The 13543-nt window shown below is 37.2% G+C and overlaps 2 protein-coding genes and 1 long non-coding RNA gene across 3 annotated transcripts; 1 reads left to right on the top strand and 2 right to left on the bottom strand.

Annotated features, from left to right (window-relative positions):
- Nucleotides 1-1367: 1367 nt before the first annotated feature.
- LOC118407314 (small nuclear ribonucleoprotein E) lies at nt 1368-4979 on the top strand. The gene is made up of 5 exons (XM_035807776.1): nt 1368-1549; nt 1919-1945; nt 2254-2316; nt 3430-3508; nt 3944-4979. Exons 1-5 carry the CDS (start codon nt 1502-1504, stop codon nt 3997-3999), a joined length of 273 nt encoding a protein of 90 aa, XP_035663669.1. The 5' UTR covers nt 1368-1501; the 3' UTR covers nt 4000-4979.
- LOC118407313 (TLC domain-containing protein 4-B-like) lies at nt 4301-13467 on the bottom strand. The gene is made up of 7 exons (XM_035807775.1): nt 13045-13467; nt 12484-12573; nt 12148-12206; nt 11702-11799; nt 10500-10573; nt 9908-10079; nt 4301-5276 (listed from the first exon to the last, which is right to left on the bottom strand). The coding sequence occupies exons 1-7, from the start codon at nt 13194-13196 to the stop codon at nt 5163-5165; spliced, it is 759 nt and encodes a 252-aa protein (XP_035663668.1). The 5' UTR covers nt 13197-13467; the 3' UTR covers nt 4301-5162.
- On the bottom strand, nt 6103-9901 carry LOC118407315. Its single transcript, XR_004830132.1, has 2 exons — nt 9747-9901; nt 6103-7281 (listed from the first exon to the last, which is right to left on the bottom strand). It is a non-coding gene; the product is annotated as an uncharacterized LOC118407315 (long non-coding RNA).
- Nucleotides 13468-13543: the final 76 nt, after the last annotated feature.

Raw genomic sequence — 13543 nt, 5'->3', positions numbered from 1 at the left:
CTAAGGGTCTGCTTAAGGGAGCAATTAGTGGATAGAAAAGACATGTTCAATCTGATTATAACCTACACCTTATAGTTAAGAATTATTTCATTCAAACTGTGGAACAAAACATGCAACGAAGCATAATTAGTCCCGAGTGATTGAAAGAAAATTTGCCCTGTTGATCACGACAGGAAACAGGGTTGGGTGAAGAAAGTTACATTCTTTTATACATTAAATTTAAACAGCAACTTCTTTGCTTCTGACCTCGAGTATCCAAAGCTTTCCTGTCTTATATAAAAACCCAGGACCAAATTTTTACCTAACAGCTGCTTATGAATTGCCACACCTCTAATTCTAAATATAAGTTATAAGTGCAGAAATGTTCACAGTGGTTTTAAACTATTATGTTTGCAGTTTTTGCAAGACAGTCTTACCGCTTTACTTTAAACACAGCAAACACTCCACTTTCCCACTTACGCCAAATAAAATCCCATTGAACTTTTAATTGCATGAACATTAATTCTAGTCATGGGTTAAAGCCTACCTTATCTTTTGACAATGATATTCTTTTAGTCCCATTCTGTAAAGTTTTAAACAGGGTGATTGTGTCAAGAAAAGCAAGAGGGCTATGATAATCACCAGGTGTATTACTATAGACAGATAACCTCATTGGTTTAAGGGATGAACGAGTTTCTAGACATCTCGATTCAGGATTGACAAGACTTGTAGTCATGGTAACGTTTCCATGATTCCATGGCAACGTTGACAACGTTGACATAAATGTAACGCAACAACAACATCACATTGGCGGACACGATAAACAAACGCCATGAAAGAAACAAAACCAGATGCTTTTGACAGGAGAGAACAGGGGAAAGGTCTTGATAGCAAGTCAGTCAAACAACAGCAGTTTCTGACAGGCGGCGAAAAATATGAAAAAGTATGGAGACCGCGCGCCCCTCCCCTCGACACACAAAAAAACAGCTTTTCTGATACAACAATCGTCCAAACCAGTGATCATTAGGGACCTAATTATCGCAAGCGAAAACGGCTATTATCATTTATGCACATTTAGTACATACCGATTGATCTATCGCCTCTATCTGACGCAAACCGTTCGAAGAGACGCTCCAAAATCGATCAAAACAGCCGCCATGTTGGAATGTTGAAAAGAGATGATTACATTCTATGAGAGGGTGAGTTAACTTTTATTTAAACGTCACAGAACCACAATTTTGCAATGAAAAAGGTTAAAAATAGTACAAATATAAACAATTTAGTATTCAGTTTTGTATCATACCGTATTCTATCCCTCATGTTCAAATCAAATGTTTCACAGAAAGAATTGTAAACTTACCTAAGATTACAATGTATTCGTCACTCTAATCACTTTTGCACTAAGCGCATGCGCTAACGTCGCCAGCGCGTTTTCCGCCATTTTCTTCCTCCGACGAAACACAGCTTCTTTGTTTCCTCGTCTGTTTTATTCCAGCATTCCGACAAACCTACCGCAGCAGCCATGGCGTACAAAGGACAGAAAGTGCAGAAGGTTATGGTGCAGCCGATCGTATCCTCTCTGTAACGTTTGCAGGGCTGTTTGCGTTGTTTTTGTTGTTCGGTGGATTTTGCACGTGTGCCCCCCTCCCCATATACACACCTTATGCTTCTTCTTCTTTCTTATGCTATGTAATGTTTTATGTCTATATCACACGTACTGTTGTTTCTCCACTGGACCAAAATCAGTTTGTACTTGTAGTTTCAAAGTTGCATTTCGTTTGTGAGATTATATCATTTTTTTCAATTCAATTATTTATTGCTGGCCTAAGGCTGTCATTCTCTGTTGTTTTTAAATGTCCAGCAAAAGAAAATAACTAGATTATGAAATTGACATAAAGGTTTTGTACTGTGTGATTTTTCCTTAACCAGACATTTTCAGAACTTGATCTTCAGATATCTGCAAAACGTAAGTACAGTTTCTCTGAAGAATGTGCAGAATAATGTTGGGTAAAGGCCATAATTTAGAAGTGTGTATTCATAATCATAGCATATTGTGTGTGTGTTAGTAATTAACAGTATGGTCGCAAAGTCCGAATCCTGGTAGTAGAATATGAAAATATTAATGACTTTATTGTCCTTCCCAACATACTTTATTGTATTGTTTTCTATTCATAAAAGTAATATTTTCAACTTAATCCACTAACTACCAATGTACACAAATTATGATAATTTATGAGCTCTGTTCACAAGACTTTATTTCCCATCCCCTTGCAGCGCTCGCGTATCCAGATCTGGCTGTACGAGCAGACCAACATGAGAATCGAGGGACACATCATTGTGAGTTTCCTCACAAGATTTTTTCTTTCTAATGCTGTAAATGCATTTAAGTTCGCGAGGATTTACTTTCGCGGTAGTGGGAAAATGGACTTTTCGCAGTGATTTTAAGTTCGCGATGAAGTGGCCACTGCAAAAACCATGAATATAAAAACACCGCAAACATTTCTGCATTTACAGTAAGTTTTAACCATATGAAAATATGATAAGCCCCAGGGTTCTCCCCAGAGGGTGGAATAAGGGAGGCCCTCCACTATACTCTCAGCCAGCTCCACTATACTATTTTTCAAATTTAGTGTGTTTCTTCCCTATTTTCTTTGTTAGTTTTGCTAAAATTAATGACAATTCACAGATTTTTGTACCAAGTGGCATCACTTTTCTAGTCAGCATTGTCTGCAAAAACTTGTGAATGAGCAATGATCAAAACAATAGTTGTTTTGCCACTTCACAACAAAGGAATCACAACAGTATATTATGTAAATAGCAGTAAATACTTGTAGTATTTGACACCCTCTGTCATTGCAAAATGAACCCATTTTCATGAAAGCGCAACGCGTTGGTGCGGGTTATTTTTGCCAGCCCCTCCACTATACTAAAAAAATTCTGGGGAGAACCCTGAGCCCTCTCACAGAGATCAGAATGCATGAGTGTTGACAGGAAACTCAGGTAATAAGGAAAGAAAGAAAATTGCCAAACATGTCAAATATATCAAGTCCCCTGAAAAACAACTTCCTTGTCTTGAAACTTCATCTGTGTTGGTAGAATCCTTATAACTATTTCAAGAACTTCATTGTCTCGGCCATTGTTTCGACCAACGTTTTGTATTCTTGTACAGGGACTTGAACCTTTCACATACTACCAAGAATTCCTGTCAGACTTAAATTTGATAGGGATAATTTCTAGAATAGAAGCTGAACATTTGTATTAAGACTGCAAAATCAGTTTAAAAGTTGAAGCAATTGATTAACTCTCTCTCACTCTCCCGTAGCAGGATGTTGTCGCTCTTTCAGAGGAACCCCTCCCTTGACCCACTCCAATTCAAGGATACACATCCCTGGATAAAGTATCATTTATTTTTATTGTTTTGTAATTATTCCTCATCATTTGTATCTGCAGGGATTTGATGAGTACATGAACCTGGTGCTGGATGATGCAGAGGAGATTCATCTCAAGACAAAGAACAGGAAGCCGCTGGGTAAGGAACTGGCTCATCTGAGTCTTCCCTTTCTCATCGTCTTTATGTCTTCTTCTTTCTTCACTCCTTCATCTGTTCTCTCTCTCATTTTAATGCAGTCTTGGTCTTCTCATTCTTGGATCCCTACTATGTGATGTCTCCCCTTTCTCCATCTGTTTGAGTCAGATGCCAAACTAACTGCATTAAGAACCATGCTAGAGACTAAGAGAGCAACTTGAATGAATTATGTAACCATTACATTTTCAGTAGAGTCTCTACTGCTATAAAAAATGTAATTATTTGTTACTTGTTTTCACAGTTTCACTTTATCATTACTGTCTTATTGTTTAAAGAAGGAAGTTGAGTTGCATTTTATTGTTCACCAACAGTTTTGTATATTTGATTGTTCTTCTTAAAGACATGAATGAAAAGAAGAAAAATGTTTTGTTTTTTCAGGTCGGATTCTTCTGAAGGGAGACAACATCACCTTGATACAGAGTGTGAACTCTTAGTTTTCCTTCCAAACATTGTCATTTAGTGATATAGACAAGCCTGTACATCCTTTACACTCATCTCGGTATATACTGCAATCTTGTGTCATGTACTTTTGAACAATACTCATTTCTATGGTAAAGATGACTTTTGTGATCACTTGGATGTACATGTGTATTGAAGCTATGATGGGAAACTGATGATATTTGTTATTTCCTGAAGAAAAGATTTCAGTTATAGTTTCATTATATTTTCTTTGTGGCTCAACCCAACCTGTTAAAAAACTGTACAGACAGTTTTTAAGGTGTCCTTTTTTTTTTATTGAGTACATATAAACTGAACATTCTTCTTGAGACCATTAGAGTAAGGAATACAGAACTGAGGTTTGCCTATAGCCTCAGCAATGTGGCTTAAAGACCACATTGACAGACTCATTGATTGTTTCATAAGATGGGGCAAGGACGTATATTATATAACGTCCTTGGATGAGGTAAAAAGGAAGTATATGAAGTGCTGAATAAGCTTTTAGGTCAGTCCCTCTAACTTGTCAAAGGTAGAAAAGTGCACAGCATCATGATACGGTTGATTATCAAGTAAGGTGTATACAGTTTTGTTATTACACGAGAACACGCGATTTTACCCCTTACTAGTAGTTACTGTATACCCAACTTATTTTCAGGGCATCATCCGTGTGTCTTCTTGAAGCACAAACCCTAGAACTATACTTTTTGTACTGTATCACAATTACCTTTAGTTACAAGTAGTTATCACGATACAAAGGCAATGTGTCATCCTTATTTCTGTACTTCCGTTTTGATGGTACAACTCAAAGCTTGCAGATAAACTATAGCTGATTTCCCTGCTTCTGATTTATAAGAGAAAACAGACCAGTAGCCAAGTGTCCCCCTCACAGCCCCAACTGAATGTCCCCTCCATGGTAGTATTCGAATTTAGAAGGGAAACTGGAGTTTTGTACACAATAAAACACCTCTTTGGTGAAGACTGGCTCTATTTGTTTAATTTAGCGGTATATGTTATGATAGGATATGCTATTTCATCACATTTGGGGCTCTCCTTTACACAACCTTTGCAAGAAATTTGAAACATGAAATTTATGTTCAGTTGAAGTCTCAAGAAACTGACCAAATCCCCTAGAATTAAGTTAATGCCACAGTGCCCCTTATCAAACTTTCTTCTCTGCCTTTGTGGAGAGGTATTTGAGCAACCCAGTAAATATCTTGTAGAACCAGAACAGGTTCAGGAGATGCATCGTGGGAGATAGAACCAACGCCACGACCATGGAATCAATCAAGGGGGTGTGGCGACAGACCGGTTCACGGAAACGAGGCTCGACTCATGGTTTTCGCTAAGGATGATGGGTACCCGGATGTGGTACGCGCGGTATATTCAAACCGGGGAGTCCTTGGCTAGCGATAAACATGATATCCAACTAGATCTACTGATCTTCGGGGTGCAGGATCGCCATATAGTCGAAGTCAGACAAACCTTAAACGATACCAATAGGTTTGGACGCTTTTATGCTATGGAAAACTTTGAAATATGAACCTTCAACAAAATGAAATACCATTAATTTATGACTCACAGATGACATAGATCTTCAAGGGGCTTTGCCATACAAAGGACAATTCAAAGCAGAGAAGAAGAAAAGTAATTTTTTTCAGAATTTATCAGAAGAAAACTTTGTATTTGTTAACTTTTTTGGTGAAAGTATATCTCTTTAAATTTAACTTTATTTGAATTGTAAGACAACACAGTATGCTGCACCAGACAGCAAGATGCTGATGTATATTTCTCACCAATTCAAATTGTTATTTCCAAGAAATTATCAACTAATCAACAACTTGGATTTGTTGTACTTTACTACAAAAGACACAGCTGCAATTGTTGAACATTAATTCATGTACAAAAATAAAAGTCAAACAGAAATACAGGCCAAATGTTCCTTATTGGATTCCTTTATTGCTAGGTTAGGGTTAGGATTTGGCTAAGGTTTGTTTTAGCTGGGAAAATTTGGCTGTATCAACATTAACATGCATCTTCAAAGCATTTCTATTACTGTTGCATTACCATAATCAGTGCAAAACAGGATGCAAATCAGATACAGACTTTTGGTTCACTTTTTAATCTGCAATAAGAAAAACACATGGAAAAATTGCCAAAAGCTGGTTATTTCTTATTGGGCATACATGTAGCTGTGACAAGTTCACACAAGCACTATCATAGCAAAGTATCAACAGCTCTTGATGTGGAAAATATATCTACATACTGTAGGGAAGGCTCATTTCATACATTCTATCCATGTTACACTACACCGTGTAAAGTTGGTCTATATTTCATACATAATCCAGCATTGTTTTACTCAATGAAACAGCATTCTATTACAGGAAATGCTCATGAATAGAATTCCTATTGCCAAAGATACCATTACTGTTTCAGTATATCATTGTTAAAACCAACAAACACAAAATATCAATGACTTTCAATTTGATAACTTTCAAAACACTGGCAAAGTACTGCTTCATTGTACTATATATAAGAATAAATGAATAGCATTGGTTATGAATAAGTAACATCTTAGAGTTAGACTTTAGACTAGAGTGGTCACTTACTGTACTGTTTACCATTGTTTGTTCGTCATTTTTCTCACTTGTAATTAGCCCTCAGGCAATAATTTCCAAGAACTTGTGATACTTATCATTAGGACTATTATTATAAATCCTTCTTTTCCCTCAAGCATATAGGCAGTCAGTTATTTATCATAGTCAACTCTAAAAAGGAAGCTAAACATAATTAAAAAGTTCTGAAATCATCAATTACAAAACTTGATAAGGGATTATTTTAAAACATGTACTACTGTAAAAGGGAGAAAATGGAGTGTTGGCAGTGGTTTTAAGTTCGCGGTTGAAACTTCCATGCAGGGTTTTACTATTAAAGGCCAAATATTTGCAATCACTTAAGCCTTCAGTTAGTTTATCGCTGCAAAAAACACATGAACATAAAACCACTGCAAACATTACCCATTTACAATTTGTAATAAGGACATATACACTGTATACTCTTCTTCTTCTTCACTGTACATGAAACAACTCTACAAATCACTGCATTGAAAATCCAAAACTCTGTATAAAATACCATGATATTCTCAAAATACAATTAACTATAAATATGCCTATGGTTGCATTCAACTCCTTTGTTAGGAAGGTAGTTCAAGGTACATCATCATATGTCAGAACTAAAAGTCTTCAGTGTTCATTTTATTTCCACTGCTGAGCGGACACCATCTGAAAAAAAAGAAAACATTTCACAGTGGAAAGTTAACAAGGAATTCATTGAACTATCATACTCTTCAATTCTACTAATAGAGTACTTTGATATGGTGTGGGTCACTTGAATAGCCAGATACATGTAATCTATGTGTGAGGGGGAGGGGGGCAGGGTATGCAGACAGCTGTTATAAAATCAGAAATCTGCAAGTTATCAATTACTTAAGTGCTTAACAATATTTTGCTCCTTTAGCCTTACACTGTTATAGCAAAAAAATCAATCTGTAAGTAAAGCTACTTATGCACTCAAGTGAATATGCAGCACATAACAAATACGCTCAAGTTTCATGTACTGTCCCAGTGAGTAAGAATCAGAGTCTAAATTTCTTCATTAAAAAAAAATGAGTTGATATTTATCTGAGTAAGTGTCTTTCTGCATACTATAGTGAAGATACGAGTACTAATGACCTACTAGTATACAATGTCATATTGTTTCCTTTCAGGATGACTTCCATATGTATGTTGGTTGACCAACTAAAATACATTGATTAACTTAAGTCTGTATTTCTTGATCAAAAGCGCGTATTTCCTCAATCACCTCAAATATAATGAAGAAAAGGGAAATTCTAAATGTAATGACTTCTATTGCTTGAGGCAATCAAGTAGCATATAACACTCAGAAATGGAATACTGAAGTTACAACTTTCAAATTAATACAGCCAGCATGTTTACTTGTACTTTCAAACTCTATACTTCTTAGTGAGAAGCAAGGATGCAATTAATATTCTCTCATAAGTTTCAGACATACAAAATTACAAGTACTGTTGACTATTACTAGTTTTTGAAAAAAATCAAAGATGTTTTTCTGAGTCCAGGGCATTTCTGAAAAGGCTCACTGTAAACAAGAATACAACCAAAATTTGGGTCAACTTGCAATGAGTATATTGCTTAATCAAAAGCATGGGTTCACTTCATATTCCTACATATATTGGAAAGATATATGTACTATTGATTATTACTAGTTTTTGAAAAATCAGACATGATTTTATATTTCCGGGGAATTTTGGAATGGACCTAGGTGTCAGTAATGTAACAGCTGAAATTCACCTCAAGTTCCAAAGGCTATATATTTTCATCAAAATCATGGATTCACTTGATATTCCCATATATGTTGGAGAAATATATGTCCTATTGATTCTTACTAGTTTCTAGAAAATCAGACATGATCTTATATTTCCGGGCAATTTTGGAATGGACCTAGGTGTCAGTAATGTAACAGCTGAAATTCACCTCAAGTTCCAAAGGCTATATTTTTTCATCGAAACCATGGATTGACTTGATATTCCCATATATGTTGGAGAAATATATGTACTATTGATTCTTACTAGTTTCCAGAAAATCAGACAAGATCTTATATTTCCGGGGAATTTTGGAATGGACCTAGGTGTCAGTAATGTAACAGCTGAAATTTACATCAAGTTCCAAAGGCTATATTTTTTCATCAAAACCATGGATTGACTTGATATTCCAACATATGTTGGAGACATATACGTACTATTGATTCTTGCTATTTTTTTCGAAATCAGAGAAGTTTTTGTATTTCCGTCTATTTTCTGAAAGTGACTGGGTGTGAACGAAAGAAGAGGTCAATTGAAGGTCAACTTTGGATGAGTATTTTTCTTCATCAGAAGTATGGATGGACTTGATATTCCAATGTATGTTGGAGGCATATACATACTATTGATTATTGCTATTTTTTTCGCAATCAGACAATTTTTTGTATTTCCGGGGATTTTTGGAATGTGGCTGGGTAAGAGTGACAGAAGAGGTCAAATATAGGTCAACTTTGGATGAGTATTTTTCTTCATCAAAAGTATGGATGGACTTGATATTCCAATATATGTTGGAGACATATACGTACTATTGATTCTTGCTATTTTTTTGCAATCAAACAATTTTTTTTTTATTTCCGGGGAATTTTTGAATGTGGCTGGGTGTCAGTCATACAGAAGGTCAATTGAAGGTCAACTTCCAGTGTTTTTATTTCTTCATCAAAAGCATAGATTTGCTTCATATTCCATCATATGCTGCACAAATATATCTACTAATGATACAAACTACCTTTGTAAGGTTTACATTAAATGATCACATCCCTGTGACATGTTGAAGTTACCACACTTCTGAATAGTGGGGAGGGGGGCAACTACACATGATGTCAACTTCAAAAATCATTTTCTCAAGATCGCCTTGGCCGATTGACTTCAAATTTTCTGTGTAAGTAGATTCTATTGAGTTCTGACAAAGGATTATATTCAAAGATAGCTATATATTACCGTAACCATTTAGGACTTTCGAAATGGTAAAAAATGTAGTATATAGCTATAACCTAAAGATACAACACGTGAAAGAAGAGCGATCGGCACTTAACACAGTACATATAGCATACCGAATGAAACACTGTTTTATCCCCTGTACATACGCACCTTCCATGTGTCGGCACACGGCTGAATAAACGCACAGTCCCCGGGGTTCTTCAGCACGTCATTGCTCCAAGTTCTGGCGGGCGCCATTTTGGTGAGGCACGCCTAATCCTTCCCATCAGCCTTAGTAGCCACACCCCCTTGTTTGAACTCCATGCCACGACCTTCATACTGAAGGTCACCCCAGAGAAGTCCTCTGATTGGATGATAGAAGTCAGGTGATACCAGAAGAACGGGATGGGCGCGACTCGTGCCAAGAAGAACATTCCCACCAGGGCGATTCCATTCATCAGGTAGAGGGTGGATGTTTTCTGACCAAGTTCCTTTAAGATAAACCTGAAAAAAATTGACTTACTGTAAAATAAGCTTGAACGTTCATCTGTGTTGATAGAAATGATTTTGAAGCAGAAGGTAATTTCTAACAAAAAAATAATCAATGAAATCAGTAACTGTCTAACTCGAGTTTGTTGAGCAATCCAAAGCTTCTCTTCACCTTTTGCAATTTATAATCCAGTGAACAATGTGTTCCACAAGAATAACGTGACATCACAGAAACGAAGGATTGTCCATTCCTTGAAAACGACTTCGCAAATTTGGGGCAATATTTGTCCAGGAAGATGCAGTTCAACTTTGCATAACATGAAATTTTAGCAAGCTAAGGTAAAACAATTCGAGTTAACAATTATCACCTGATGATTGGATCGAATAGATAAGTTGGTAGCCATGCGGGTGTAAAGGGGTTTACACGTCACGTACCTGAGGTTGTTAAAGGGGTTGAAAAGCTCCATTAGAGTCCACTGTAGTTGGTAGTACGGCAACTCAGCTGATACCTACAATAATGTATTTTAGAACAAACGGCAGACGAAAAGAACGTCGAAAATGAACCCAATTAGGTGGCAATGAAAGTAGAGAGGTCGGAGGTTACTAGTATAAAAAATGGAGAAAATTGCTAACAGGGCCTTCACACGGAAATCGAATGGGCAGGAATCAAGCAGAACCAGTCGGAATGAAGTATTTGCAAAATTCGTGCCACATTCGGGGCCACTCCGTGTGGGAATTTCAAATGGACCTTATATCCCCTTCACACGAGAAGGAATAAGCCAAAATGCCGTCAGAAGGAAAAGTCCTTTCTATTCCTGGAAATTCATACTGTACTAGTATTCGAGAAATTCTTGCTGCATTCCAGATATTCTTTAGGCAACATTCGGGCAGAATTCGAAGTGGCTTGCCGTTTCGGTTCTCCATCGAATGAGATAAGAATGTTTCGAATAATGTTGGAATGCCGTAGAATGCGGTCAGACTGCAGTTAGAATAGTTAAAATACACTTAGAATCTACTTCGAATGTCATTCGATATTTCTCCACTTCGAATGCACCTCGACAGTTTTTAACGTGTCAAAATTTTCGGGCCAGCCAAAAACGGGCACAAATAGCTGGAATACAGTAAGAATGTCTGGAATAAAGTACGAATTGCCAGGAATATGTCAGGAATAGAAAAGAATTTTCATTCCGACGGCATTCTGGCTGATTCTTGCTCTCGTGTGAAGGGGGCTTAATCGGTAACATAAAATTGTAGTTATATCATTTAGAAGGGCATATGGATTTATTTATTCAACCAGGGGGATACATATCGGCCTCAATCGGCGTTTTTCAATGTTGCCTGGGGGAATCAACAGACATTAACAATACACAAAATCAACGGTACAAACAAAAAGTGTAACAAAACGAGCAAATGACACTCAAATTACAAAAACAAATTTTCTTATAAATTAGATACTTCTCAGTAAAACATGATAACGTTATAAGCTTGCAACAACTTAGTCTCATATAGGAAAATAAGCCAAGCAATTGCGCCTCATCGTTTAAGTATTAGTCTGCCACGGTTGCTGAGCACAAGCATAATCATAGAAAATCCTATCAAAAGCCATCGTTGCCATAGAAACGTCACTGTATACGTACGGCGGCAGCGTATCCGGTGTAGAGGCAGATCACGTGATGAACGAACATGGACCAATCGTAGACGTCCGCGGTCGGGTTACAGACAAGAACTGACGTGTCTAATTTCATGATAACAAACAAAAAAAAATATACTTAGTACTTATTACTTGAAAAAAACAAAACGTTTTCCCGATTTTCTTTTGGTCATTTTTCAGCATCAGTACCGTTTGCTTTAGGTAACTTGTTACGGAACATCTCTGCCACAATTCAAAAGCAGTTTTTAGTACTTAACTGGCCAGCTAGAGTTAGTATGTCACCAAAGATTGTTTTCTTTATGTTTGTTTTTGTGAAAGTGGACCCTCCTTATCTACTCTTTTGAAAAGCTAGCGACACAAGCAAAGAATTGTATTTTCAAATTAAAACTACATAATGTACGGTCAAAAGTAAAGCACTGTAAATGCCCAAACCTGCCATTATGTACCCCACCAGGATACAAACAGCCAACTTAAGTAGTGGTACTTCCTGCCTGGAGGAGAAAAACATCATTGTGTTAAATCGCGTATTTCGATTGGAGAACGTACATCATTATAAGTGCACATATGTTATATGTATCTTCATACATGACTTGCCAAAACTCTATGTAGCAGGTGTTGTGCCCCTAAAGACAGACTAGTTTTTCGCCAGTGCGACAAGCGCGTATACGAAATATGTACTACATCAGCATCTGGTAAGCAAGACCGTATACGTACGTCATACCAGTTCAAATTTATTGACGCAAGATTGAATAACCAATCAGAGCATACCTGATGACGGTTGGCGTGATGACGTCAGAGAACAGGAAGAGGTAGAGCGCCATGGAGCCAACCAGCGTGCTGTGGAGGAGGGCCATCAGGCTGGAACATGGGATGAATGAATTAATGAGTTAATTAACAGATTATGTACACTTAATAGTCTTCATTTTTTTCACATTTTCTTCTTTGACCTTGAATTGGACGATTGCATTCTATAATATTTGTATCCGTTTCCCGATATTTTTAAATTTTCCAATCTTTTCCAAAATATGTGCTCATTTTGCAGCTGCTTCGTCCAATTTATAGTGTGGTTGGAATTATTTTTGGAAAACGAACGAAAATTTATTCTCATGGGATTTCATCCAAATAATCAAATCAACATGGCCCACTGACCACAGCAGAAGGCCGCCAATGGGCGTGGCTGAAGTACGTAAATGCAAGCTTTTACACAGTTTGTACTTTACAACCCGTTCAGCATTTAGTACAGAACCGTACACGCTGTGGCACAACAAGTGATGCGACATAGTACATACAAAATACAAAAAAAAACTTGAAACAGAGCTCATAGCTTACCTGGTATCCACGCCTACTCTCTTCTCACGCGGTAGCGACTCGTACGCCTTCGAACACCCTCGGAGGGCGGCTGAGACGACGTACTTGTAAACGAACATGAAAAACGCAAAACTTGCGCTCATGTAAAGCAAACCGTCATAGCTCAGCGTCATTTTTGGTCGACTTCACCTCTTTTAAACTCTTAGAAAAGCGTTCCGCATCACTGAGCACTGGAACCAAGGAGGTTCCCTCTTTCAACCTCCTTGCATGCTGGAACTACACCAAAGCGCTCTCCTTCTTGTACAGAACCTTCCGCCAAAGTGTAATATGATACACTGCCTTTACGTGATACAAGAAAAGTTAAGCAATTTGATAGCTTCTCTGACTGAGAGTCAGACGTTTTGGACACTAAAATCTAACGCAGAAAGGAATAGCAACAAATGCAGCCGTTATAAATGTAGGAACGAGTATTTCAATTGACATGTAGATGAGTTAAATAATCAAAGCAATCAGGCAGATC

This window comes from Branchiostoma floridae, unplaced genomic scaffold (assembly GCF_000003815.2).
Source record: "Branchiostoma floridae strain S238N-H82 unplaced genomic scaffold, Bfl_VNyyK Sc7u5tJ_1285, whole genome shotgun sequence".
Classification (NCBI taxonomy): Eukaryota; Metazoa; Chordata; class Leptocardii; order Amphioxiformes; family Branchiostomatidae; genus Branchiostoma; species Branchiostoma floridae.
Note: the sequence above shows the minus strand (reverse complement) of the source record. Positions and strands in the feature narration are given on the sequence as shown.